The sequence below is a fragment of the Hibiscus syriacus genome, unplaced genomic scaffold (genome assembly GCF_006381635.1).
Source record: "Hibiscus syriacus cultivar Baekdansim isolate YM2019G1 unplaced genomic scaffold, ASM638163v2 tig00111088_pilon, whole genome shotgun sequence".
In the NCBI taxonomy this organism is placed as follows: Eukaryota; Viridiplantae; Streptophyta; class Magnoliopsida; order Malvales; family Malvaceae; genus Hibiscus; species Hibiscus syriacus.
In genome coordinates this window covers 682,760-710,741 of record NW_024062978.1, presented here as the reverse complement: position 1 = coordinate 710,741, position 27,982 = coordinate 682,760, and the positions used below count along the sequence as shown (strand labels likewise).

The window sequence follows — 27,982 nt, the reverse complement described above, 5'->3', positions numbered from 1 at the left end:
TTTCGTGTCGATAGCAATTGAAACCATTCATTTCAGTGTTTCAAAAGAAAGTTCCAACCCTGTTAGAACAAAAGTTTCAACAGTCTTATTCGGAGGAACCCTAGATGGGTATCCCTTTCAATGTTTCACACTGATAAATGAACAAGAATCTCTCAGGTACATTCTGGCTGAAACACAAGCCCAAATAATGGAAGAAAAGGAAAAACAAAAGAAAACATAGCTGACAAGAACCCACAGCTTTACCAGAGCCATTACTGAAATTAAAATCTAATGGGAAAAAATAGTTTATAATTGTTATGCATCACCAGCCTTGCATGAGATGCATGGGACGTCTTCTGACTATATCTCGGAATCTGATTTTACATCTCACTCGAATACCAAAAATGAACCCTAAAAACATAACTCAAACCTCAAGCCTTAACACAACCCCTTATGATACCCAACTCTAAGAATGTATTGCTCCAAAAACAGGCACTTCATTTAGCTACAGATAACCAACTTTCTTAAAACTGAAACATAATGATTAACGTGGGAAATGAGCAGAACTCACTGATTGCTTGCATCACAAGTTATCTCCACCTACAGTATAGTGAGAACCAAATTAATCTCCTAGGTAACAACTCCTGAACCAAGAGAAAATCAAAATCAATCATTATAAAGAAACTAAGTATTTATAACAATGTTTTTGGGAGTACTCAAGGATCAAGTCTTACCTCTAGTTGATTGTCCCTGATTAACACTATAACCACCAACATAACCAGGAGAACTTTTACCCGGAACATCAGAAGTGGTACGAACAAGTCCATAACCATCTAGATCAGATGATGATGGCCAATTGGTATCCCCATAAAATGAAGCACCACCATAAGCATCTGCAAAGGCTCCATCATAGCCACCATTTGATGCTGCATATGATGATGTTGGCACCACATTAGTCCCAGTGTTTCTCTCATACCCTGCAGTCCCCAACCCGAAGCTGTTATCACCACTTCCATAACCGAAATTCACACTATTGCTAGAAACATTATTCCTTCCACCTTCACTGGAAATTGGAGAAGAACTCCAATTAATTCCACTATCTCCAAAGGCACTTGCTGCTATACTCCCACTTCCAGATCCTGCATGGGCACCAGAACTAGCATTTGCATTATAATTGAGCCCTCCATTTCCCCAAAGATTCCGGGTCACCGAGCTGAAAAAGGAAGCATTACCCACACCTACATTACTTCCATCATACCCAATAGGACTACCAAACCTATTTGTATTACCAATATAATAAGGGCTCATTCCTCGTCCATAGTTACTAAAATGTGTACCATTCCCAAAACTTGGATTCAACCCTAGCTCAAAGTTCATGCCCATTCCAAATTCAGAACCAAAAGGAGGAAACCCACTTCGACCACCAGCAACTGGACTGAATCTACGATCCATCCTAAGTCCATAGGCTCCAAGGCTATTAGGATTATATCCCTGAGTGTAGCCATTGAGAAAGTTGTTGGCCCTATTCAAACCATAGTTATATACACCAAGAGGGCTACGAGTCGGGCCAGGCAATAGCTCTTTAGGAACTGCTCGTTTAACCTCGACCATTTTACCATTCAGTTCATGGAAATTCGTTAGCAACACTTTATCCACTGCCTCTTCTGAATCATAAGTGATGAATCCGAAACCCCTAGGCCTTTGAGTGTTGTGATCATACATCACTACAACGTCTGTGACATTCCCAAACTGATCAAAATACTTCTTGAAGTCACTCTCTGTGACTGTAGACGCTAAACCTCCTACAAAAATCTTTCTTGTGCGCCCTGGACCAGGTGAACCCTGGATGCTACTATTACTTCTACTCATAATGTTCTGGTCATCCCTAGGAACTGCCTTTTTAGCCTCAACCTGGGCATGAGTAACTCAATGATGAAAATTAATCCTTTAGAGCAGAAACTATATCATCTCAATATATATGATTATTCTAAATTACAAGAATGACAAACATAATCACTATCTTTGCGAAGTAAAAGATAAATAAGACGAAGCATGAAACCGTTACACTCAGCTTAATTTTGAAATTTAGCAGGACACAGAACCATAACTGTATGAATTCCAGTAACTACAAGATCAGGTTCATAAACTCGATAAGGAATTGATTTTTTCCTCTCATAACTTCGGAAAGCTAATAGCACCATTGAAGAGTACATTGGGTAATATTCATATAAAGAGGTTTGCCTAAAATTAAAGATCAACAACTTACCATCCTGCCATCAATATTGTGTTTCTCCTTGACGACTTTCTCAGCAATGGCTGGGTCGGAGAAAACTATGAAACCAAAACCTCGAGCACGTCCTGTGGTCCGATCCTTCATGATCACTGCCTCTACCACTTCACCAAAACTGCTGAAATACTCCTTGAGGCGCTCTTCATTGGTGTCCCAAGATATTCCACCAATAAATAGCTTCTCAGACATCTTTATCTGCATTACAGAAAAACTAGTTTGATCAATACAAACCCTAAACCATCCGCAAATCTAAACCAAATACAAACTTTAACGGTCAAATTCATTACTGGATTGAAAGCAATATATAAAAATTTCATTGCAGCAACAACAGTAAGCCAATCAAAAACCAATCCCATATGGATCAAATTAACAATATCAAATCAAAATCATGTCTTTTGTTGACTATAGCAATCTAATTACAATAATGTAGATAGAATTCAATACCTTTTATCTAACAAAAAGTGTAATCCGAAACAAGATGAAAAATTATCTCCGATTCAAAGCTTAAAACAAACAGATCGTTCGACGGTCAATAAACGAACAACCCAGAATTTAGCTTCACCTTGAATTCAGAAATGAAAGAGGCAAAGAACCAAAACCCAGATTGATGATCAATCAGAAACCTGATATTAGCTGTAAAAGTTTATTGGAAATTTAAGCAAAGGATTTAGAACACGAATCCAGATTCATCAAAACAAAGAAAGAAACCCACCAATCAAAGGAAACCCAACTGTCAAGTCTTGCAAAAAAAACTAAGATCTGAAAGGAGGCACAATAAGAATAAGAATAGAGGAGGTTAATTCATCCTCTTTGTTCTCTTCAACTTGCCTTCCCCCTCCAAATAATATTTCCTTCTTCCAATTTTATTCTGTCCTTTTAACACCCAAAATGCAAATTCAATTAAAACAAATGTTCATATAAATAATAAATTTGTAGTTTTGGTAATATATAAATGCAACAAGGAAAATATAAGAAAACAAATTTGTTTGGACAGAGAAAGAGAAAATCTTATTTTTTGAGATTTTATTTAGAGACTATATATTATATAGTAATCTCTAGAAAGCCTCTTAGAAAGATAATGGGTGAGAGATTATAAGAAGGGGTAAATTAATATTTTATGCTAATTTTTTAAAAACATATTTATAATCTAAAAAGATTATAAGAAAGGGTGAGAGATTATTTGAGGCTAAATTTTAGATTTAATATCAGTTCATATTAAATTAATATCATTATTATATTATATGTTTGATTAAATTTAAGAAAATATTACAATTACACTTTTTTTCTGTATATCAATTTTTTATTTTCATATATAAGATTAAAATAAATAAATTTATGAAATGCATATTAATTAATATAAAATTTACAAATTATATGAATTATTATAGGATTTATTATTTTAAATACCAACTGTTTTTTTATGAAATACCAACTGGTTTTTTAGAGAGTTGTATATAATTTAAAAAATATTTTTCTATATAACAACCATCATAAATACAATATTCAAACAATACAGTAATTAATCACATGATGATTCATAAATCAATTTAAAAATATATATCAAACACATTTGAGGTTGTGTGACCGACTAGTGTTGGTACAAGTAGTTGAGATTCATGAAATTGAGTTTGTAAGGTTAAGTTTGAATCTTACCACTGTCACTCTTAGTGGATAATCTATAAATTCCTATGTAAATCTCAATTGAGTCTTAGTGGTCTTGGACGGGAAGTCACCCCTGACTTAAATTCTATTATATAAAAAAATAAAATTTAAAAATAAAACAAATAATCATTTAAATAATTATATATATATGACGAAAGAAAATAATTAACTTAAATGTAATTAAATTTAGTTACAGTTTAAATTAAATATTAATTTAATTAGAAATATAATAATTATATAACTTGTTTCAGTAGTTAAACCTTACATTGATGTCTTAGGGTGCGCTTGGTTCACGGAATGTAAGATTATCAGTGGGAATAAGATTACCGACGGGAATCAGATTACTGGAAATCTTGTATTTTCTGTTTGGTTCGTTTAGCATGAATGTAAGATTATAGTGTTTGGTTAAAAGAATAAAATATTATTGCAATATATATTTTATCAAATTATTTTTATTATATATTAATTTTTTAACAAGTTGAATTCTATTATAATATTACTATAATTAATTTATATATTTTTTAAAAAAAATTAAATTCATAAAATTTATATAATTTTTTTATAAAATTGAAAAGATAAATATGTTTAATGAAATGGTAAAATTTTATTTTAACCCCTAAACTTCATATAAAATTCTAATTATGGACTTTTTTTTATAAATCTAAGATAGTTTAAGGATAAATTTATAATTTAACCTTCGTAGAATTTTTATTATTCAACGACAGAATAATGATATTTTTGAAGAAGAAAAAAATTAAGGGTATTTTAGTCCAAAACATTGGTAATTCAACAATACCTAAAGGAAAGGGGTAATCTCATTCCCGGTAATATACTTCCAAAATACTATTGTTGGGAATAAAAGATTAGTTATACAAAGAATCTTAGGTTTTTTCCCCGCATCTTTTTTTTATTTAACTAATAAGGGGTTTAATATATAATTTTATGTATGACAGTAGAACATTGAACGTCCAAGTATAATCTTATATTTTTTTATATGGACAATAATATCAATCGAACTAAATGTAATTGATTATACAATTGAATGTTTTAAAAATATTTTTGAAGGTTATTATAATAATATGTTTTTCAAATATATTAAATTAATAAATAAAATTATGAATTATCAAGTTTGTATATATTGAACTAATTAACAACAGTAGAAGTATAATTTGTGTCGCTTTTATTCTAACCGTATTCCGTGCTTGTATTTTACTTTTAATATGGTTTAGCGGCATGTAACATTTCATGAAGGTGTCTTGGAGCCTACTTTTAGATATTTTTATCATTTACAATTATATTTTAATGATGAACTCTGTTTTCTATATTAATTTAATTATAAATTACTGAAAGAATGAATTCATTGCCTGTGTGTTACAATTATTATTTTTTTTTTTTTTGACATTTTCCAAACCTACTTTTGTACATGAAGAGCTTGGTCAAACAATGATGGAGGTCCCAAAGTCTGAAAAACTTTATTGCAAAAGGGGGGGAAATATGACCAAAAGATCAAATTCTAGTATGAAACACGTGTGCAAGGTCCCCAATCTACAAAGGAGTTTATATTCATTAACCGAACAAAAATTCGAACAAAATCCAAATTTAATTCAGTTGATTCATACAATTATTCGTAAAAAATAGGAAACGAAAACGAAAACGGCTTCTGAGAAATCATAAAAAAAACAGAGCACTGATTGCAAACATGGCTTCCATGTTGCATGCAACAAAAGAGGGTATTACAACAAAAACTAATTAAAAGCATCATGTACTCCATTTCAGAACAGCATAATGGAGAAAGAATGAGCATACGTTTGTAACTTATTTTGAGGGACCCTATATGGGTAACCCTTTCAATGTTTTCACTAATAAATGAACAAAGGGTCTCTCAGCTACATTTTGGCCGAGAGACAAACCCGGATACGATAACAAAAACAAAACAAAGCATGCCTGACAAGAACCCACGCTTTTGCCAGAGCCGTAACACAACATATAATCTATATCGTTATGCATCACCGCCTTACATGAGAGGCGTGATACATTTTCTGACTATATCCCGGAATCTGATTTTACATCTCACTCGAATACGAAAAACTGAACCCTAAAACACCAACTCAGAATTCAAGCCTTCAACACAAAATTCATTGTGATCTCTAACTCTAATTATATTGTTATCCCGAAAAAAAGCCACTCCAGTTAGCTCTAGATAACCAACTTTCTTTTAATGAGGGAAGTGTGCAGAATTCACAGATCACTTGCCTTACAAGTTGCCTTCATCTACAGTATTTTGCAATAACAAAAGTAATCTCCTAGGTAGCAATTCTTCAACAAAAGAATATCAAAAATCTGTAAGTACAAAAGAAACCAGATATATTCAATTTATAACCATGTTTCATGGAGAACATCAAAAAGCATGTTTGCTAAATAAAATAAAAAACTAAAATAGCATTTTGGATTCTTCGAAGGTCAAAGATAGCATTAGAGAACAACAAAATCATTGATATGACACATCAGAGAAGATTTAACTAATTCATTGCAACATCAGACAACCTAATCTTTGACTATAATGCAGAAAAGAGAAATCATGAAACTATGAACATAACAATAAGCCAATAATATAGGCTCTGAGCCTATGAACCTTTTTCTTAGCATATGAGCAGATTATTGTAGAATTCATGCTCTGATCCCATGCTTTGCCTCAGGCCATGGGATATTTTAAGGACAGTAATTTAACGATCCGAACCCTACATGGCATGCAATGCACAATAGCTGTGTGTCATATCAAAGATTTGTTACAAGATGGAACTGTACTTTAAACTTCTAAAGACTGAAGACATATCAATGAATGAATCATGTGGTCATTAACTAATTATTCAAAAGTTGCCTATCAATCTTGACCTGACATTCTCCTAAAACTTGCAAGCACGCCTTAAATTACTAAAAGGAATGCTGCCAAATATAAGACCTGGCCCAAAGAAAGAATGCTAGCAGAGTCTTCACATGGAAAGTTTTCCGTTATGCTCCTACAACACTTAACAAGATTGTGCTACTAATCTCCTACGAAGATCAATAAAAAATTAAACATTGAAAAGAACTTCCTCTAGCTGAAAATCATTTGCAGAGAGGATTTAGGAAGCTATGTAAGAAGTATTACCTCTATTTGTTTGTCTCTTATTAACACTATAACCACCAACATAACCGGGAGAACTTTTACCCGAAACATCAGAAGTGGCACTACTAAGTCCATAGCCAAAGGAACCAGAACCATCTCACTCAGATGCTGATGATAGCCAAGTGTTATCCCCATAAACTGAAGCACCACTATAGAGATCTGCAAAGGCTCCATCATAACCAGCATTTGATGCCACATATGCAGATGATGCTGGCACCACATTGATCCCATTATTTCTCCCATACCCTGTTGTCCCTAACTCAAAGCTGTTATCACCACTTCCATACCCGAAATTCACACTATTGCTAGAAACATTATTCCCTCCAGCTTGACCAGCAATTGCAGAACTCCAATTAATTCCACTATTTCCAAAGGCACTTCCTCCTATACTCCCATTTCCAGATCCTGTATATGCATTGGAACTAGCAGTATTTGTGTAATAATTGAGTCCCCCATTTCCCCAAAGGTTCTGGGACACTGAGCTGAAAAAGGAAGTATTACCTCCACTACTTCCATCATACCCAAAAGGACTACCGAATCTGTTTGTATTACCAATATAGTAAGGGCTCAATCCCCGTCCATAGTTCATATTACTACTAAAACTTGCACCATTTCCAAAACTTGGGTTTAACCCTGGCTCAAAGTTCATGCCCTATCCAGAACCAAAAGGAGGAAAACCACTTCGACCATCAGCAACTGTACTGAATCTACCATAACCTCCAACATCTCTTGGAGCATATCCCTGACTGTAGCCATTAAGAAAGGTGTTGACCCTATTCAGACCATAGTTATATCCACCAAGGGGGCTATGACTAGGACCAGGTGATAATTCTTTGGGAACTGCTGGTTTAACTTCGACCATTTTACCATTCAGTTCATGGAAATTTTTTAGCAGCACTTCATACACTGCCTCTTCTGTATCATAAGTTATGAATCCAAAACCCCTAGGCCTTTGGGTATTGTGATCATACATCACTACTGAAGATACTAATTTTTTACCCATATTATAAATATTATTATTATTATTATTATAATTATTATTATTACAATAATAATAATTATTATTACTATAATAATAATAATTATTATTATTATTATTATTATTATTATTATTAAATATATTAAATACATATATAAGTAATATTAAATTACAAGCCCAGTTAACCGGCCCAAAACCCAAACTGAAACCCTAAACATTTAGGGTTTCAGTTAGAGTTTCCTAACCCTAATCCCTATCCGCCTCTAATCCAGCCGCCTCTGCCTCTGCCTCCACCGCTGCCACGTCCCAACCGAAAGCTCCAGAAGCTCCAACACCAGCCTTCCACGCCATGGCTAGGGGGTGAGTCACCACTGGTAGTCCGGTGACTCACCGAAACCCATTCTTCGGACCGGTCCGATGACCACTCCGGTGATGGCTATAAAGCCATCACCCCATCTGCAATAAAAAAAACACAGAGAGACAGAGACAAAAAAAAGACAGAAAATACACGGAAAGAAAAGTAAAACAGAGAAATCAAATACTACCAACGATCTCAACAACAAACACAGCAAAGAAACGGAAAAGAAAGAAAAAGGAAGAAGAGAAACTTACCGAGGAAGCCGACCACCGGATCTCACCAAAACCTTCGAAAAACCGAAGGTATATTTTTAGATTTGCTCCGATCGGGAGCCGTTTAAAGGAAAAGATCATCGGAACCGTCATTAGGACGGTCCGATCTACGTTTCAAAGTAAAAAAAAAATTATTCCGGCCACCGGAGACGGTGGCCGGCGGCGGTGGTTGGCGACGGACGAACACCGGCAGACGGAGGTCGGCCGTCTGGCTTCTCTCTATTTTAGAGAGAAGCGAGAGAAAATTTTTTTCTCTCAAAGAAGAGAGAGAGAGGAGAAGGAGAAATGAAGGCTGGCCCTTCGGGCCAGCCGTTTTGGACCTTATATAGTCCTTCCCGAACGACGTCGTTTCGGGAAGGACTATGCGTGTAAATAGATAATAGTTAAACCCCATCCGCAGTCCTCCGAATTTGTAAACTTTACATTTTAGTCACTAAATCAAATTTATAATCCTTTTAATTTGATCTCTAAATTTTAATTTCATTTATTTTAGTCCTTTATATTAAAATAATATATTTAGGATAAATAACAGATTCAATCCCTTAATTTTAATAAATAATATTTTAATCCCTAGTTTATATTTTTAATTTATTTTATTATAATATCCGAATTTTAGATAATTTTATTTTAGTCACTAAATAAATAAAATAAAGAAATAGCATGTTTAATCCCTAATATTTTGATTAATTATGAATTAGGTTTTTAATTTTATTTTTACTATAATTTAGTCATTTATTTTAAATGTTTTCATTTATTTTAAATATATCGTTCTAGTTGTATTTTTATTGTTTTAATTTTACTTGTTTATTTAATTTTTATAGTCATAAATATATATATAATAAAATAAATATTTATTTCAAATAAATTATTTTAATATTTATTTTTCAATATCGAAGAAAAGGACAGTCTTAATACAACTGGATGTTCTATTCTGGTATTTTAAAATTAAATATTATAAAAAATTATTATTTAATTTTATGTAAATTAATCAATATCAAAGAAAAGAGCTGTCTTAAGGCACCTAGAAGTCCTTTTCTGATATTTTTTAAATAAATATTTTTATAATTTTGAAATAATAGGATTATAAATTAAATATATTTTAAATTTTTAATATTTTTAATATTTTTAATAATAGAGACAATTTATAATTAAAAAGTACCAATTTTGGGCGTTGTAGGGGTGCTAATCCTTCCCTAAACGTAACCGACCACGAATCCCTTTTTATTATTAAAAAGAACGAATCTTTGGTTATAAACGCAGATCAGTTCATTCTTTTAATTGATGTTTTCTTAAAAACTCTTTTAAAAGATATTTTTTAGGTATTCGACCTACCTGACCCAAAAGGCCGATGGCGACTCCCAAATTATTTTCAAAACCATTTATTCACATCACTTTTCCCGTCAAAATAAATATTTCGTGCCCGGGCGAAAACCGGTTACGACAGCTTGGCGACTCCGCTGGGGACCTGGTCAAACTTTTAAAAATCAATTATAAATTGTCTCTATTAATTAAAAATTAAAAGTTCATATATTTAATTTTTAATTCTTTCTTTTCAAAATTTTTATATTTAATTATTATTTATATGTTTTATTTTATTTGCAAGTATTTTATTTCATTATTTATTTTTCTGTCAAAGGTTTGAGCATTTCTCCTCACACACAACACTTGCATTGCATCACATAAAGCTTTATAATTGAGTTGTCCCTTTTAAGTGGGAGTGAAAGCGACGTCTTCGTGAGAATTTATTCTCCGTGTCAGACCTAGCAAGTAACTTTCGGGGTTCATATGCTCTATGTCTTCGTGAGAATTTATTCTCCGTGTCAGGCATAGAGAAATGTATCCCCTCAAATTGAACTCGATCCACTTTAGTCTGTGATGGACTAGGGTTGAGGGTTAGCAACCCAAGGGGGCACTAACAAGGACAATTTGAGTACCTTTATTCTTAGATCTGAAACCTTGCATATAAAAAAACCCTAGAAACTCTTCCGATCCGAAGTCATGCTAAAATTTTGTCCAAAATAGGTGTACACACAGGAGAAATGAATTCTAACTTTCTTATTTATTTATTTATTTATTTTCTTTACTGATTAAATTACACGTATATTTAAATTATTTAAATTTAGAAAAAGCATGTTTAAATAAAATATTTAGGTAAATGTTATTATTAAATTTTTATGTAAACTAATTCATTTCTTTTTGTGTGTTTTTTTTATTTTTTCTGTTTGCATAGCATCATACAGGATAAAAGGAATTGATCCTAGTGTTAATTGTCTCATTGGAAAGCCTTCATCTATGGATAAAAAGTGTTCAAATCAAGTAATTCTAAACTCAGAAGTAAGACAGTGGGCTGAGGACTTACAAAGACAAGAAGGAGACAGTCTGCAGGATGATTATGTATCTGACTTGGCCAGTTATGCTCCAGTTTCGCTAAAAAGAAATGATATGCAAGATTTGCGAAGCATTTGGGAAAGTTGGGATTCAAACAAAAAATTGCAGTTTTATCAGATTTACGGAGACATCCCATATTTGCTCTATGTCGAAGTTGATGATGAATTACTCAGAGCCCTAATTCAATTCTGGAATCCAGGGTACAATTGCTTCACTCTCAATAAAGAGGATTTGGTCCCTACTATTGAAGAGTACACAACTTTGCTACATATAGATGGGGCTTTGGAGAATCGAATCTATTCAAAGTCAATTAAAACTCAACCCTTTCGAGTTAAATTAGCAAAGATTGCCGGGGTACGAGAAGAATGGGTAGCATCCCGTACAAAACAAAAAGGCGAAAGCGAAGGCATTGCTTGGACCAACATTAAAGAACTTATTCAGAGTCATCCAGATATTAAAGTACGGTTCGATTTATTTGCTCTGGGTATGTATGGTATGGTCATCTTCCCAAAAGTGTTGGGATATGTTGAAGCTGCAGTGGTAGATTTGTTTGAACAGCTACCGAAAAAGATTAATCCTGTTTCTGCAATCCTAGCAGAGACCTTCAGATCGTTAAATGCTTGTAGAAGGCTAGGAGGTGGACGATTCTCAGGGTGTACCCAGTTGTTATATGTTTGGATCCGTAGTCATTTCTGGAGGACAGAAAAGGTTTCATACCGACGTTTTAATACGGATTACTCACCATTAAAAGAATTTCTGGAACAGGAATGGCCGAAAGAAATTAAGAAATATATGTGGATTAATGCCTTTCGAAATCTGCAAAGCAATGACGTTGTTTGGCGAGCCCCGTGGCAAATCCAAAGGGAATTCTTTTACAGATGTGGTGATTATAATTGGATAATGCTGCTCGGATTATGGGGAGGAATTGGATATGCACCACTTCTGGTTATAAGACAGTATGAAGGTCGCCAATTTGTACCTGTCACTGCTGGATTACAGTCATCTAAGTTCGCATTCCATAGCAAAAATTATAAAAGAAATATCATGGAAGCCGTTACAGCTTGGAAAACAACTTTTTGTATCCGAGCTAAAGCAGCAAAAGAAATGCTAACTCCTGATTATGAAGAATGGAGATCTGCCAGGAAAAATGAAAATATTCCTCTACCAGATCAAAAAGAGGATATCTCTATGGAAGATCGCATTAAGGTGGTTCCATCAGAGATTGAAATCCTGAGAGCTGAGTTTGAAGCAGAAAGAGAAGGCTGGTCGAAAGAGTTAGAGCAAATGAGACAAGATAAAGCTATGTTGGGGGTTGACATTGACTTTCATTCATCACAATGTGCAATGTTGAGAAAAGATAAAGAAAAAGTTGATGATGAATTCAGAGCATTACAGAAAAATTACCAGGAGTTATATAAATCCCGGAAAGCATCAAGACCAAGCCAATCAACGGTACAAATGACCAGAGAGTTGAACATCGAGAAAAGTCGAGTTGAAGATCTGAAAGGAAAGAATAGCCGTCTACTAAAAAGCCTTGAGAAAGGAAAGCAAAAAATGGAAGATTTTGAAGTCGACAGAAGAGAGCGAATTATAAAACACAAGGCTGAACACCGTGAGATCATGAATGAAATGCGAAGAGAAAGGGATCGAGCCAAAGATTTAGAAGAGATGAAGAATGACATCTTTGATAAATTTGAAGGTGAGAAAAATATCATATTCAAGGGATTTGAATCTGAAATGAACCAGTTGATTGCTGAACTTGAAGTCAGAGGCCAAAAGATGGAAGAATCCAATATTGAAAAAGAAAAATGGGAGCTGGAAAGGAAAAATTTCAACACCAGACTTGAGGTAGAGCAGGAAGTGGCTAGAAATTGGATGCAAAGATGCAGAAACAAGGATGTTCAAATTCAGAAGCTTAATCAAAGAACGCAAGAAGCACGAACAAAACTTGAAGAAGATTTGGATCAGTCTAGAAATAAAAACTCAGAGTTTAATGCTTACATTTTGCAACTTGAAGAATCATTGTTTCAAGAAAAGGTTCGTCTAGGACCTAATGACCTCAAAGAAAGTAATGAGGAAAATGCTTCACTGCGAAGACGCATTAGAGATCTTGAAAAAATTCTGCACAATTGTCAAGTCAGAATCACTGAGTTAGAGCAAACTCTTGAAGGAACGAATGAACAATGGCAAAAGTCAACTGATTTCTATGTGGAAAGAAGTGAAGAAAGAAGTAATATGGTGTTCGAGGCCATGGTACAAATGAGCGAAGTTGCTAGATATGTTGGGGAATTAGCTGTTGAAGCCAAAATAATTGAGCATCACGCTGATCCAGTTTCTAAGTACGGAAAGAAGGTGTCATGGTTAATGAAAGAAATTATAGAGCTTAATAGGAAAGCTATGCCTTATCTGTAGTTATGAACTATTATAAAGAAACTTTTGTATGCCGATGAAAGTTGTTCTATGACAGTTAACTTTTTGGGATCAATACCTTTTTTGCATACATTCATCATTCATTTCATGATTTTCTTTAGGAATATTTTTTATTATTAAGATAAAATTCATTAATTAAAAATTGAAAAAATAATATTAAAAGATTTTTCAATCGCAGTTATTCTGGCCAAAAGAGAAATACAACATCACTACGGTACTAGACAAGCTACTAAGAGAATTATGGAGGATAAAATACAACGTATTGAGGAACAGCATAATAAAGAACAAGCAGAAATGATAATGAAGCTAGAGAAAATGAAAGCCAATATTGCAAATTCACAAGATAGTATGATGCAGAAAATAGAGGATATGTTCAAAAGGCAGGCTATCAGTGGGAAAATGCATGAAAATCTTGTATCTTTCGACCAAGAACCCATATATCCTCTAGGTTTTCCACCAGAACCAATTTATCACTCTGGTACTACACCTATACAAATCAATGCTCGTACATCAGCATTTCAAGAAGCCAAACCACATGAAAATCAACAAGTGGATCATGTATCTTCAAGCAAAAATCCGCTTATATCAGATGTGAAAATAGGGGATTTTAATACTGAGCATTTAATCCCAGATTTGAATGAGCTGAATGAGAAACAAAAAGTAAATGAAGAATTGACCAGACAGATCAAGAGCTTAGAAGAACGAATGAAATCCGTGGAAATAACGAATCATTTTATGGGTTTGATGCTAGTGAGTTGAGTTTGGTTCCAGACTTAATCCTCCCCATCAAGTTCAAAGCTCCTGAATTTGATAAATATGACGGTACTACATGCCCTTCATCCCACATTACTATGTTTTGTCGAAGAATGGCAGGATATGTGAAGGACGAGAAATTGTTAATTCACTGCTTTCAGGATAGTTTGACAGGACCGGCTTTAAAATGGTATACTCAATTGACCAAAGCCAACATTAGATCCTGGAAAGATCTGGCTAAAGCATTCTTAGAGCAGTACCGCCACGTAACAGACATGGTTCCTGATAGATTGACTCTCCAAAATTTGGAGAAAAAGAATAATGAAACATTCAGACAGTATGCCCAGAGATGGCGTGGCACAGCAGCCCAAGTTCAACCACCTTTGTCAGAAAAAGAGGCCACAGTAATGTTTGTCCATACTTTGAAAGCTCCTTATTTAAATCATCTAATGGGGAATGCAACCAGAAATTTTGCAGATTTGGTCATTTCTGGAGAACTCATTGAAGATGTTTTGAAAAGTGGCAAAATTGAATCAAATGAGGGATCTAGTTCCAAAAGACCTATGTACCGGAAAAAAGAGAATGAAGTCAACAATACAAACTCTTACAACAAGGATTCATCGAAAAGTGTTACAATAACCCAGCCAAGGGTTAAGAAAGAGGAAACAAACACTAATCGAGCAGATTCCAGAGTATCTCGAAAGGAAAATGAAAGGTTGTCTTTTACACCTTTACCAGTACCATATGCTGAGATCTATGATTCACTGTTAAAAGCAGATGTCATACGGCCTTATCCTTTGGTTCCCATGCAACCACCGTTCCCTCCTTGGTATGATACAAAGGCACACTGTGTTTATCATAAAGGAATCACGGGTCATTCTATTGAAAACTGTTTGGCATTCAAAAGGGTGGTTCAAAATTTGATCAACACTGGGAAGTTGGAATTCAATACACCATCTGCATCAAATCATCCATTGTCAAATCATGGAGATAAAAACGTGAATGCAATTCAGGAAGATAACAGAAAGAAAGCAAAAACTGATATTTCTGAAATAAAATCTCCTTTTGTTTGGGTATTCCAACAACTCTCTTTAGCCGGTATAATTCCACAACAATTCAGGCCAAAGCAGAATGAAGGCAAGAATTATTGTGAATATCATCAGGAGAAAGGGCATAAAATTCAACTATGTCCTGAGTTTAGGGATTTGGTGCAAAAATTGATGAACAACAGAGAAATAGAATTCTTTGAAGAAGAACCAGGGAAAAAAGAGGATGATGTTTGCTCATCAGAGGATTCTAAACCTAATCAAAGAATAAATGATCCTGTGATCATTAATGTGAAATCATCTACGGCGATTCCTGCACCAATAAAGCCGAAAGTAGTTATCACCACTCCTCTACCATTTCCATACAAAGATACCCGCAGGGTACCTTGGAATTATACTACCAATGTTTCAATGGTAGGAGGATCTGTTTTTCTAGAAAAAACAGAAGAGAAAAAACAGAGTTTGGGTACAACATCGAAGTCTGAAGCAGTGAGCGAAGTCGGTTTCTTTACGAGAAGTGGGAGATGTTACTCTCCCGAAACATCCAATGCTTCAGAACAAGTAAAAGCAAAAGGAAAAGCCATGGCAATACCTCAGAAGGTATTTGAGGATGAATCCCCTCCAGCATTTAATGAGCCTGTGACAGAAAAACAAGCTCAAGAATTTTTGAAATTCTTGAAACATAGTGAGTATATTGTGGTTGAACAACTACACAAACAACAAGCGAGAATTTCTATTCTTGATCTATTGATGAATTCAGAAGCACATAGAAATGCTTTGATGAAAATTCTCAATCAAACATTCATCCCTGAAGATATATCCCTCAATAAACTTGACAGAATTGTGGGACATATAGCCGCTGACAATTACATAACGTTCACGGATGATGAAATACCAGAAGGCGGAATGGGGTCAGTAAAAGCTTTGAACATCACGACACATTGTCATGGTCATGTGTTACCAGGAGTATTGATTGACAATGGATCTGCTCTCAACTTGATGCCTCTAGTCACACTTCAAAGAATGCATGTGGATCAATCACACATGAAGAGTTATCAGAATGTAGTGCGAGCATTTGATGGTACTCAAAAAGAGGTGCTTGGGAAAATGGAAATACCGTTGTTAATTGGCCCAGTCGTGTACAATATTGACTTTGTGGTGATGGACATCCACCCTACATATAATTGTCTATTAGGGAGGCCATGGATTCATTCAGCAGGAGCCGTTCCTTCTTCATTACATCAGAAATTGAAATTTGTTGTTGATGGACAACTAATATGCGTAGGAGCTGAAGAAGAAATCATTGCGTCGGTAACAAGTGATGTTCCATATATCAACACCAATGATGATGCTCTTGAATGCTCTTTCCGAGCTCTTGAATTTGTAAATGCAACCTTTATTGCAGAAGGAAGCAAAATTCCATATCCCAGATTGTCTGATTGCACAAAGATGACGGTACAACAAACTTTAGGCATCGGAGCTAAAGTTGGGAAAGGTTTAGGAAAGAATCTTCAAGGGATTTCAGTTCCTGTCAGTATACAGATGAAGAAGGATCGTTTTGGGCTTGGATTTAAGCCCAATTTTCAGCAAAAGAACAAAGAGATGAAAAGAAGATGTGAAGACAGAAGGGCAAAATTGAAAGGGGGAGAAATCCTTTGGGAACACATGTCATTCCCACAGTTGAAGACCATATTTAGATCAGGGGGAACAATTAATGTAGAACAGCAGCTTGTTGAAGCCTTTAAAGAAGAAAAGTTGACGAAAGATCAAGACATAATTGAAGAAGCTATGAATGGATTATTTATCAACATGATCATGAATGACAACAAGACTGGCAAATACTTGGATAGGATTCGCCCATGCTTTCCTGGAGAAACACTCAACAATTGGACCACTGAAGATCTTCCTATAGTTTTTAATATTAACGCAGAGTAATATTCAGAACTAATCTTTATGTTTAGCTCAAAAATATGAAAACTTTTTGTTATCTTGTAAAAGAAATTATGTTAAATATAAGAAATTTTCTTTAAAATTTTCAGATGGCAATCATTCTTTACATTTTATTACATTTTTACATTTCATAAATTTACTATATTCTTTCGGAAATATGTCCGATTTAAATTTGCAGGTGTCACCATGTTAATAGCATGTTTATTCCTAAATTTAATCTAGTGATAAATTTAGAGCAGCCTATATGTCTGGAAGAAATCAATGGGTGTGAGGATGAATTAGAAGGTGATGTTCCTACTAAACTATTAAGATTGGTAGAAAAAGAAGACAAACAAATTCTACCCCACAAAGAAGAGATTGAGACTGTGAATTTGGGAACAGATGAAGAAATGAAAGAGATGAAAATTGGTACTACTCTGACAATCCAGATAAAACAAGAATTGATAAATCTCCTTCAAGAGTTCAAAGATATCTTTGCCTGGTCTTATCAAGATATGCCTGGTTTAAGCACAGATATAGTGATACACAAGCTTCCAATCAATCCAGAATATAAACCGGTCCAACAAAAGCTCAGACGAATGAGGTCAGAAATGTTGTTGCAAATCAAAGAAGAAGTGATGAAACAGATCAATGCAGGTTTCCTACAGGCATCTAAATATCCAGAATGGGTAGCCAACATTGTGCCCGTACCAAAGAAGAATGAGAAAGTTCGAATGTGTGTGGATTACAGAGATCTCAACAAAGCTAGTTCGAAAGATAGTTTTCCATTACCCCACATAGACACATTGGTGGACAATACTGCAGGACATGCATGGTTTTCATTTATGGATGGATTTTCAGGATATAATCAGATAAAAATGAATCCTGAAGACATGGAAAAAACAACATTTATAACCATGTGGGGCACATTCTGCTATAAAGTGATGCCATTTGGATTGAAAAATGCAGGGGCAACGTATCAAAGAGCCATGGTAACTTTGTTTCATGACATGATGCACAAAGAGATTGAAGTATATGTAGATGATATGATTGCCAAATCCCGAACTGAAGAAGAACATATTCAAAATCTGAGAAAACTTTTCCAGAGATTGAGGAAGTATCAATTAAAGCTCAACCCCGCAAAATGCACTTTTGGGGTAACTTCCGGAAAACTTTTGGGATTTGTGGTCAGTAAAAAAGGAATCGAGATTGATCCAGATAAAGTAAAAGCAATTCAAGACCTTCCACCACCCAATACAAAAAAAAGAAGTTCGAGGCTTTTTGGGAAGATTGAATTATATATCTCGATTCATTTCTCAATTAACTGACAAATGTGATCCAGTGTTCAAATTACTTCGAAAGAACAATCCTGAAGTCTGGAATGAAGAATGTCAAGAAACTTTGGATATTATTAAGAAATATTTATCCAATGCCCCCATTTTAGTATCACCAATGCCTGATAGACCATTAATTCTTTACTTGACGGTCTTCGAAAATTCGATGGGATGTGTACTAGGACAGCATGATGAATCCGGAAGAAAAGAAAAAGCTATTTATTATCTGAGCAAGAAATTTACTGATTGTGAAATTCGATATCCACCAATACAAAAATTATGTTGTGCCTTGGTGTGGGCTACTCGAAGACTCAGACAATATATGTTATACCATACTACTTGGCTGATATCAAAACTTGATCCTTTGAAATTCTTAATGGAATCACCAGCTTTGACAGGCAGAATGGATAGATGGCAGATGTTAGTATCTGAGTTTGATATTGTATATGTCAACCAAAAAGCAATAAAAGGAAGTGTGATAGCTGATTTTCTGGCCAGTCGTGTATCAAATGATTATCAGCCTTTGAACTTCAATTTTCCCGATGAAGATTTGTTGTGCATATCCATGAATGAAGGAGTCAGAACAAATGATACATCTGCATTTTGGAAGCTTTACTTTGACGGAGCATCTAATGCTTTGGGACGAGGAATTGGGGCAGTGTTAATTTCTCCAGAAAATATTTATTATCCCTTTACAAGTAGACTGGAGTTCTTTTGCACCAATAACATGGCGGAATATGAAGCTTGTGTCATGGGATTAAAAGCAGCTATAGAAAGAAAAATCAAATGTCTCAAAATATATGGAGATTCATCTTTAGTGGTGTATCAATTGCGAGGAGAATGGGAAACAAAAGATCCCAAATTGTTGGAATATCGAAATTTTACCCTCGAATTAGTGAAAGAATTTGAGAGAGTTACCTTCAATTATCTCCCTCGAGAAGAAAATCAAATGGCAGATGCTTTGGCTACTTTAGCTGCTATGTTTCAGGCAACTAAGAAAGTTGATATGATGCCAATCAAAATGCAAGTATATGAAATTCCTGCACATTATTATAGTGTGGAAGAAGAGGTAGATGGTAAACCATGGTATCATGATATCCTGCAATATATCAAAAATCAAAGTTATCCACCAAATGCATCGGAAATTGATAAAAGAACCTTGAGAAGAATGGCTGCTGGATATTTTCTTGATGGCGAGGTTATGTATAGAAGAAGCAATGATCAAATGCTATTGAGATGTTTAAATACCATCGAAGCTCGAAGCATCATTAAAGAAGTACATAGTGGAATATGTGGAACACATGCAAATGGTCTTTCCATGGCCAGAAAAATAATGAGATATGGATACTATTGGGCTACCATGCACACAGATTGCATTGATTATGCAAGGAAATGCCATAAATGCCAGATATATGCAGATAAGATTCATGTACCCCCATCTCCTTTACATGTAATGACAGCACCCTGGCCATTTTCTATGTGGGGAATAGATGTCATTGGAGCAATTACACCAAAAGCATCGAATGGACATTGCTTCATCCTTGTGGCAATTGATTATTTTACCAAATGGGTTGAAGCTTCTTCATATGCCAATATTAAGAGGTCCACAGTCTGTAAATTCATAAAGAAAGAGATAGTTTGCCGATATGGTCTACCAGAAAGGATCATTACAGATAATGCTCTGAACCTGAACAACAAAATGATGACCGAACTTTGTGCACAGTTTAAAATCAAACATGCAAACTCAGTGGCGTATCGTCCAAAGATGAATGGGGCAGTCGAAGCAGCAAACAAGAACATCAAGAGAATCATTACAAAGACCACTGAAACTTACAAAGATTGGCACGAGAAGTTACCTTTTGCTCTATACGCATACCGAACTACTGTTCGAACATCTACTGGGGCAACGCCTTTTTCTTTAGTCTACGGGATGGAAGCAGTCTTACCAATTGAAGTTGAGATTCCATCGCTTCGAATATTGAGAGAAATAAAATTGGATGAATCTGAATGGATCCAAGCTAGATTTGATCAATTGAACCTTATTGAGGAGAAAAGATTGAAAGCTATTTGCCATGGACAGATGTATCAAAAACGGATGATGAAGTCTCATGACAAAAAAGTACATCCAAGAGAATTCCAAGAGGGTGATCTAGTACTAAAAAAGATCTTGCCTATATATAAAGATTTCCGTGGGAAATGGATGCCTAATTGGGAAGGGCCATACGTTGTGAAAAAGGCATTTTCCGGAGGAGCATTGATCTTGGCAGAAATGGATGGAAAAATTCTGAGAAATCCAATAAATTCGGATTCTGTCAAGAAATATTATGCTTGAAGAAAAAAAAATGAAGAAAAAAAAAGAAGAAAAAAAAAAAAAAAAAGAAAAAGGGGAGGTCAAGGTGAAAACTCGCAAAGAGCATCTTGTAACCAAAAGGAAGGATTTGAGTTGAAAACCTGAAAAGGCGGCTCAAATGCAGGTTGATATTAGGCATCTGGCAATTGAACCCTCTTAAGATTTTGACAGTTTGGGAGAAACATCACATCTACAAGCATTTCGACAACGTTTGAGATCTTCCAGACAAAAGCTTACATTATTTCTCTAAATTGTGTCAAACTTGATTAATTTAGAAATACTTATGCTTATAATTTGTTGAGACATTTGAATTTTTATCATTCTTATATTTGCCATAACTTTGAATACAATTCTATCTATTTCAAGTTCAATTTATTTGAAATTCAATTTATTTTCGAAATTTCAATTTATTCTTCTATGAATTAACATAATTTTGAAATGAGTTAAAGATTTCTGAATATCACTTTATGTTAATACTTTTAAATACATGGAATACAAAGTAAGCAAATCATCACCATCTTAAAGCCATGAACAATAAGGTTGTTATGCTGGATATAACCGACAACAAGGTCGAATTCGACAAATCTACTCATCAATTGCTCCAACCGATCACCATTCAGTTCTTGCACATCTGTTTTCAAAAATATACTAAGACAGTAGAAGACGACCTTTGCAGCATTGATCTCAGAGAAAAGAGACAGGACATTGATACCACCATGGAACATGTCTCTATACAGATTATTGTGCATGGTTTTTAGAGAAACCTAGAAGCATTTCCACCTCATCAGGTTCAAGTGGAACAACTTTATTCTTTCCAACCCATACTAGATTCCATTTTCAGCACTTATCAAGAACATACTTTTGGACACTCGAAAATGGCTTTTTGTCATAAGCTTCAAGAACCTTACAGATCCTTTCTGTCAATTTGACACTTCTTGTACATATTTATAAACGAGTTATTGAATTTGAAAGATTAATGTACTCATAACATCTTCTGGAAGTGTTCTTTGAGTTATCTGATCTGGTTTGGCAGAACCAATCATTGAAATTGAAAGATGAATGTGCTCATAGCATCTTCTGGAAGTGTTCTTTGAGTTATCTGATCTGGTTTGGTAAAACCAGCTATTGAATTTGGAAAGATGAATGTACTCATAACATCTTCTGGAAGTGTTCTTTGAGTTATCTGATCTGGTTTGGCATAACCAATCATTGAAATTGAAAGATGAATGTGCTCATAGCATCTTCTGGAAGTGTTCTTTGAGTTATCTGATCTGGTTTGGTAAAACCAGCTATTGAATTTAGAAGATGAATTTGCCAATAGCATCTTCTGGAAGTGTTCTTTGAGTTATCTGATCTGGTTTGGCAGAACCAATCATTGAATTTGAAAGATGAATTTGCCAATAGCATCTTCTGGAAGTGTTCTTTGAGTTATCTGATCTGGTTTGGCAGAACCAATCATTGAATTTGAAAGATGAATGTGCTCATAGCATCTTCTGGAAGTGTTCTTTGAGTTATCTGATCTGGTTTGGCAGAACCAATCATTGAATTTGAAAGATGAATGTGCTCATAGCATCTTCTGGAAGTGTTCTTTGAGTTATCTGATCTGGTTTGGCAGAACCAATCATTGAATTTGAAAGATGAATGTGCTCATAGCATCTTCTGGAAGTGTTCTTTGAGTTATCTGATCTGGTTTGGCAGAACCAATCATTGAATTTGAAAGATGAATTTGCCAATAGCATCTTCTGGAAGTGTTCTTTGAGTTATCTGATCTGGTTTGGCAGAACCAATCATTGAATTTGAAAGATGAATTTGCCAATAGCATCTTCTGGAAGTGTTCTTTGAGTTATCTGATCTGGTTTGGTAAGAACTACTGAACCAATCATTGGAATTAAAAGATGAACTGCATGATCGTCTTCATTAAGAAGTTTCTTTTCAAGCTTCTTTTGCTTATTCCTTTCCCAAAAATCATAGCACAAGTTTCGTCTTTGCTTATAACTGGGATCATTGCATAATGGCTTCCCATCTTTTATCGGAAGAAGTGCGTCAGCATCTTTAGTCATTTGAACAACACATATAAAATCTATCAATTTTGCAATTGATGAATCTGGACCACGTCTCTACATGGCTATTGAAGTTTCAGCCCCTGAGAATCTCATTTTTGTCAAGTATAACAGTTTATTCTCCTCATCAGAATCAGAATTCAAGATTTCTCGATATTAAAAGAACTATCGATATCTGTGAAATCATCTGAAAAGGTCACTTCATAATCAGATGAGTTGTTATCAGAATCAACATGTTGCCTGAATGCAAGCTTTTCAAGAGCCTATACTATTGAGTTTTATTCTCAAGAGGTTTTTGTGACATAATGTCTACATCTACATTTGTCAAAAATGATAGATTCTCTGATTTGAAGAAGAAAGATCTATTGGGTTTTTACAATTGAAGAAATACTCAATTCACCAATCTGAAATCAAATAACTTAACATTCATGCATCATATTTTAGGTGTTTACAAAAATAGGTGCATTTTCATTCATTTTCATCTATGTTGAATTCTTAACAGGAATTTCAAAGATTTTAGCAAAGATTCAAATCTATCATTTGATGGATTATCTTTTCCAGAGAAAGTTCATAATGAGAAGAACTCATCTGAAGAAGGAAGAAGAAGTTCATAATGAGAAGAATTTGTTCAACCTTTTACCTGAATTCATCATTTGATGGATTATCTTTTCCAGAGAAAGTTCATAATGAGAAGAACTCATCTGAAGAAGGAAGAAGAAGTTCATAATGAGAATAATTTGTTCAACCTTTTACCTGAATTCATCATTTGATGGATTATCTTTTCCAGAGAAAGTTCATAATGAGAAGAACTCATCTGAAGAAGGAAGAAGAAGTTCATAATGAGAAGAATTTGTTCAACCTTTTAACTGAATTCATCATTTGATGGATTATCTTTTCCAGAGAAAGTTCATAATGAGAAGAACTCATCTGAAGAAGGAAGAAGAAGTTCATAATGAGAAGAATTTGTTCAACCTTTTACCTGAATTCATCAATTGATGGATTATCTTTTCCAGAGAAAGTTCATAATGAGAAGAACTCATCTGAAGAAGGAAGAAGAAGTTCATAATGAGAAGAATTTGTTCAACCTTTTACCTGAATTCATCAATTGATGGATTATCTTTTCCAGAGAAAGTTCATAATGAGAAGAACTCATCTGAAGAAGGAAGAAGAAGTTCATAATGAGAAGAATTTGTTCAACCTTTTACCTGAATTCATCATTTGATGGATTATCTTTTCCAGAGAAAGTTCATAATGAGAAGAACTCATCTGAAGAAGGAAGAAAAAGTTCATAATGAGAAGAGCTTGTTCAACCTTTTGCTCAAATCCATCACTTGATGGAGCAGCTTTTCCAGAGAAAGTTCATAATGAGAAGAACTCATTTGAAGAAGGAAGAAGAAGTTCATAATAAGAAGAATTTGTTCAACTTTTTGCATAATTCTATCACAGAAGGAGATAGATTAGCATCAGCCTTTCTAGAGAAAGGTCATAATGAGAAGAACTCATCAAAAGCTTATTCAACCTTTTGAATGACTCTATCACAGAAAGAAAGAGGTCAACATCATCCCCAGCAGAAAGTTCATAATGAGAAGAACTCATCTGAAGAAAGAGAAGAATTTATTCAATATCTCCATTATGATCAAGTGAAGCCAAATGGATAAAAAAAAATTTTATCTTTTCATCTTTGCCCTATTCTTGTTAACACAAGAATGAGCAAAGAGGGGCAGCTGAAGATACTAATTTTTTACCCATATTATAAATATTATTATTATTATTATAATTATTATTATTACTATAATTATTATTATTATTATTATTATTATTAAATATATTAAATACATATATAAGTAATATTAAATTACAAGCCCAGTTAACCGGCCCAAAACCCAAACCGAAACCCTAAACATTTAGGGTTTCAGTTAGGGTTTCCTAACCCTAATCCCTAGCCGCCTCTAATCCAGCCGCCTCTGCCTCTGCCTCCACCGCTGCCACGTCCCAACCGAAGGCTCCAGAAGCTCCAACACCAGCCGTCCACGCCATGGCTAGGGGGTGAGTCACCACTGGTAGTCCGGTGACTCACCGAAACCCATTCTTCGGACCGGTCCGATGACCACTCCGGTGATGGCTATAAAGCCATCACCCCATCTGCAATAAAAAAACACAGAGAGACAGAGACAAAAAAAAGACAGAAAATACACGGAAAGAAAAGTAAAACAGAGAAATCAAATACTACCAACGATCTCAACAACAAACACAGCAAAGAAACGGAAAAGAAAGAAAAAGGAAGAAGAGAAACTTACCGAGGAAGCCGACCACCGGATCTCACCAAAACCTTCGAAAAACCGAAGGTATATTTTTATATTTGCTCCGATCGGGAGCCGTTTAAAGGAAAAGATCATCGGAACCGTCATTAGGACGGTCCGATCTACGTTTCAAAGTAAAAAAAAAATTATTCCGGCCACCGAAGACGGTGGCCGGCGGCGGTGGTTGGCGACGGACGAACACCGACAGACGGAGGCCGGCCGTCTGGCTTCTCTCTATTTTAGAGAGAAGCGAGAGAAAATTTTTTTCTCTCAAAGAAGAGAGAGAGAGGAGAAGGAGAAATGAAGGCTGGCCCTTCGGGCCAGCCGTTTTGGACCTTATATAGTCCTTCCCGAACGACGTCGTTTCGGGAAGGACTATGCGTGTAAATAGATAATAGTTAAACCCCGTCCGCAGTCCTCCGAATTTGTAAACTTTACATTTTAGTCACTAAATCAAATTTATAATCCTTTTAATTTGATCTCTAAATTTTAATTTCATTTATTTTAGTCCTTTATATAAAAATAATATATTTAGGATAAATAACAGATTCAATCCCTTAATTTTAATAAATAATATTTTAATCCCTAGTTTATATTTTTAATTTATTTTATTATAATATCCGAATTTTAGATAATTTTATTTTAGTCACTAAATAAATAAAATAAAGAAATAGCATGTTTAATCCCTAATATTTTGATTAATTATGAATTAGGTTTTTAATTTTATTTTTACTATAATTTAGTCATTTATTTTAAATGTTTTCATTTATTTTAAATATATCGTTCTAGTTGTATTTTTATTGTTTTAATTTTACTTGTTTATTTATTTTTATAGTCATAAATATATATATAATAAATAAATATTTATTTCAAATAAATTATTTTAATATTTATTTTTCAATATCGAAGAAAAGGACAGTCTTAATACAACTGGATGTCCTATTCTGGTATTTTAAAATTAAATATTATAAAAAATTATTATTTAATTTTATGTAAATTAATCAATATCTAAGAAAAGAGCTATCTTAAGCCACCTAGAAGTCCTTTTCTGATATTTTTTAAATAAATATTTTTATAATTTTGAAATAATAGGATTATAAATTAAATATATTTTAAATTTTTAATATTTTTAATAATAGAGACAATTTATAATTAAAAAGTACCAATTTTGGGCGTTGTAGGGGTGCTAATCCTTCCCTAAACGTAACCGACCACGAATCCCTTTTTATTATTAAAAAGAACGAATTTTTGGTTATAAACGCAGATCAGTTCATTCTTTTAATTGATGTTTTCTTAAAAACTCTTTTAAAAGATATTTTTTAGGTATTCGACCTACCTGACCCAAAAGGTCGATGGCGACTCCCAAATTATTTTCAAAACCATTTATTCACATCACTTTTCCCGTCAAAATAAATATTTCGTGCCCGGACGAAAACCGGTTACGACAACTACCACATCTGTGATATTCCCAAATTGATCAAAATACTTCTTAAAGTCGCTCTCTGTGACCGTAGAAGCTAAACCTCCTACAAAAATCTTTTTTGTGTGGCCTGGACCAGGTGAACCCTGGATGCTACTAGTGCTTCTACTCGTAATGTTCTGGTCACCCCTAGGAACTGCCTTTTTTGCCTCAACCTGAGCATAAGTGATCCAATGATTAAAAAACTAATCTCAACTCTCTCTCAACCTAAAACATTATACTAAATTAAGAGAATTACAAACATAACCGATATCATTACAAGGAAAAAGATAAGAGGAATGAAATTATTTCCCTTGGCCTATTTTTGAAATAAAGATGGACAGAACCAGAAATATATGAAGTCCTAGGATTTCAATATCGGTTCATGACTAGGAAAAGGAATCAAATTTTCATCTTTTGCTTCAATAAGCTAAATGCATCAAAGAACAAAACACAACATTGGACGACATTAATCTAAAATGCTTTGTATAAAAACCAACAACTTACCATCCTTCCATCAATATTGTGTTTCTCCTTGACGACTTCCTCAGCAACAGTGGGGTCAGAGAAAACAATAAAACCGAATCCTCTAGCACGCCCTGTGATCCTATCCTTCATGATGACTGCCTCTACCAATTCACCAAAACTACTGAAATGCTCCCTGAGACGCTCTTCATTAGTATCCCAAGATATTCCACCAATAAATAGCTTACCATTCTCGGACATCTTTCTCTGCGTTACAGAAAAACTAGTTCATCTAAACAATGTCCAAACCATCCGCAAACGCAAATGAGAATACAAACTATAACATAAAATGTCCAAATTCATTATCAGACCCAATGCAAGACAAACATTTCATCCAAATAACAACAAAAAGTAAACCAATCAGAACCGATTACCCAATTATTCATTCTCCGTGAATCAAATTAACAACATCATATCAAAATGATGTCCTTCATTGATTATACCAATCTAATCACAATAATGCGGATACAATTCAATGCCTTTTATTTTAACAACAAAAGTGTAATCGGATACAAAATGAAAATTTTCTCCCTGATTCGAAACCAGAAACAAGCAGATCCTTCGACAACCAATCAAACTACTATCATCGAATTTAACGTCACCCGGAATCTAGAAACGAAATGGCAAAAGCAATAACAGAACCCCAGATAGATGATCAGCCAGGAACCCGATATTGTTGTAAAAGTTTATCTGAAATTTAAG

General features: G+C 34.4%; 2 protein-coding genes across 7 annotated transcripts; both read right to left on the bottom strand.

Moving 5' to 3' along the window:
• Positions 1-83: 83 nt before the first annotated feature.
• LOC120152436 (RNA-binding protein Musashi homolog 2-like) lies at positions 84-27,843 on the bottom strand. 5 transcript variants are annotated; one of them, XM_039164653.1, is made up of 5 exons: positions 27,760-27,843; positions 27,454-27,487; positions 2,246-2,436; positions 714-1,890; positions 84-579 (listed from the first exon to the last, which is right to left on the bottom strand). In XM_039164653.1, exons 2-5 carry the CDS (start codon positions 27,479-27,481, stop codon positions 563-565), a joined length of 1,413 nt encoding a protein of 470 aa, XP_039020584.1. In that variant the 5' UTR covers positions 27,482-27,487; positions 27,760-27,843; the 3' UTR covers positions 84-562. The 5 variants fall into 5 exon arrangements, with proteins under 5 accessions (XP_039020584.1, XP_039020583.1, XP_039020585.1 ...); XM_039164652.1 differs by lacking the exon at positions 27,760-27,843 and adding an exon at positions 27,256-27,257 and having other exon boundaries at positions 2,246-2,449; positions 27,469-27,483; XM_039164654.1 differs by lacking the exons at positions 27,454-27,487; positions 27,760-27,843 and adding an exon at positions 2,714-3,094 and having other exon boundaries at positions 2,246-2,464.
• On the bottom strand, positions 5,722-7,789 carry LOC120152438 (uncharacterized transmembrane protein DDB_G0289901-like). Of its 2 annotated transcripts, none has more exons than XM_039164655.1 (2): positions 7,080-7,789; positions 5,722-6,248 (listed from the first exon to the last, which is right to left on the bottom strand). In XM_039164655.1, the coding sequence occupies exon 1, from the start codon at positions 7,744-7,746 to the stop codon at positions 7,195-7,197; it is 552 nt and encodes a 183-aa protein (XP_039020586.1). In that variant the 5' UTR covers positions 7,747-7,789; the 3' UTR covers positions 5,722-6,248; positions 7,080-7,194. The 2 variants fall into 2 exon arrangements, with proteins under 2 accessions (XP_039020586.1, XP_039020587.1); XM_039164656.1 differs by lacking the exon at positions 5,722-6,248 and adding an exon at positions 6,915-6,982.
• Positions 27,844-27,982: the final 139 nt, after the last annotated feature.

Coding starts and splice junctions, on each gene's coding strand:
- LOC120152436 (XM_039164650.1), bottom strand. CDS start 2,470: ATGCAGATAAAGATGTCTGAGAAGCTATTTATTGGTGGAATATCTTGG. Junction 1,891..2,245: donor ACAATATTGATGGCAGGATG/GTAAGTTGTTGA, acceptor ACTCATGCCCAG/GTTGAGGCTAAAAAGGCAGT.
- LOC120152438 (XM_039164655.1), bottom strand. CDS start 7,746: ATGAACTTTGAGCCAGGGTTAAACCCAAGTTTTGGAAATGGTGCAAGT.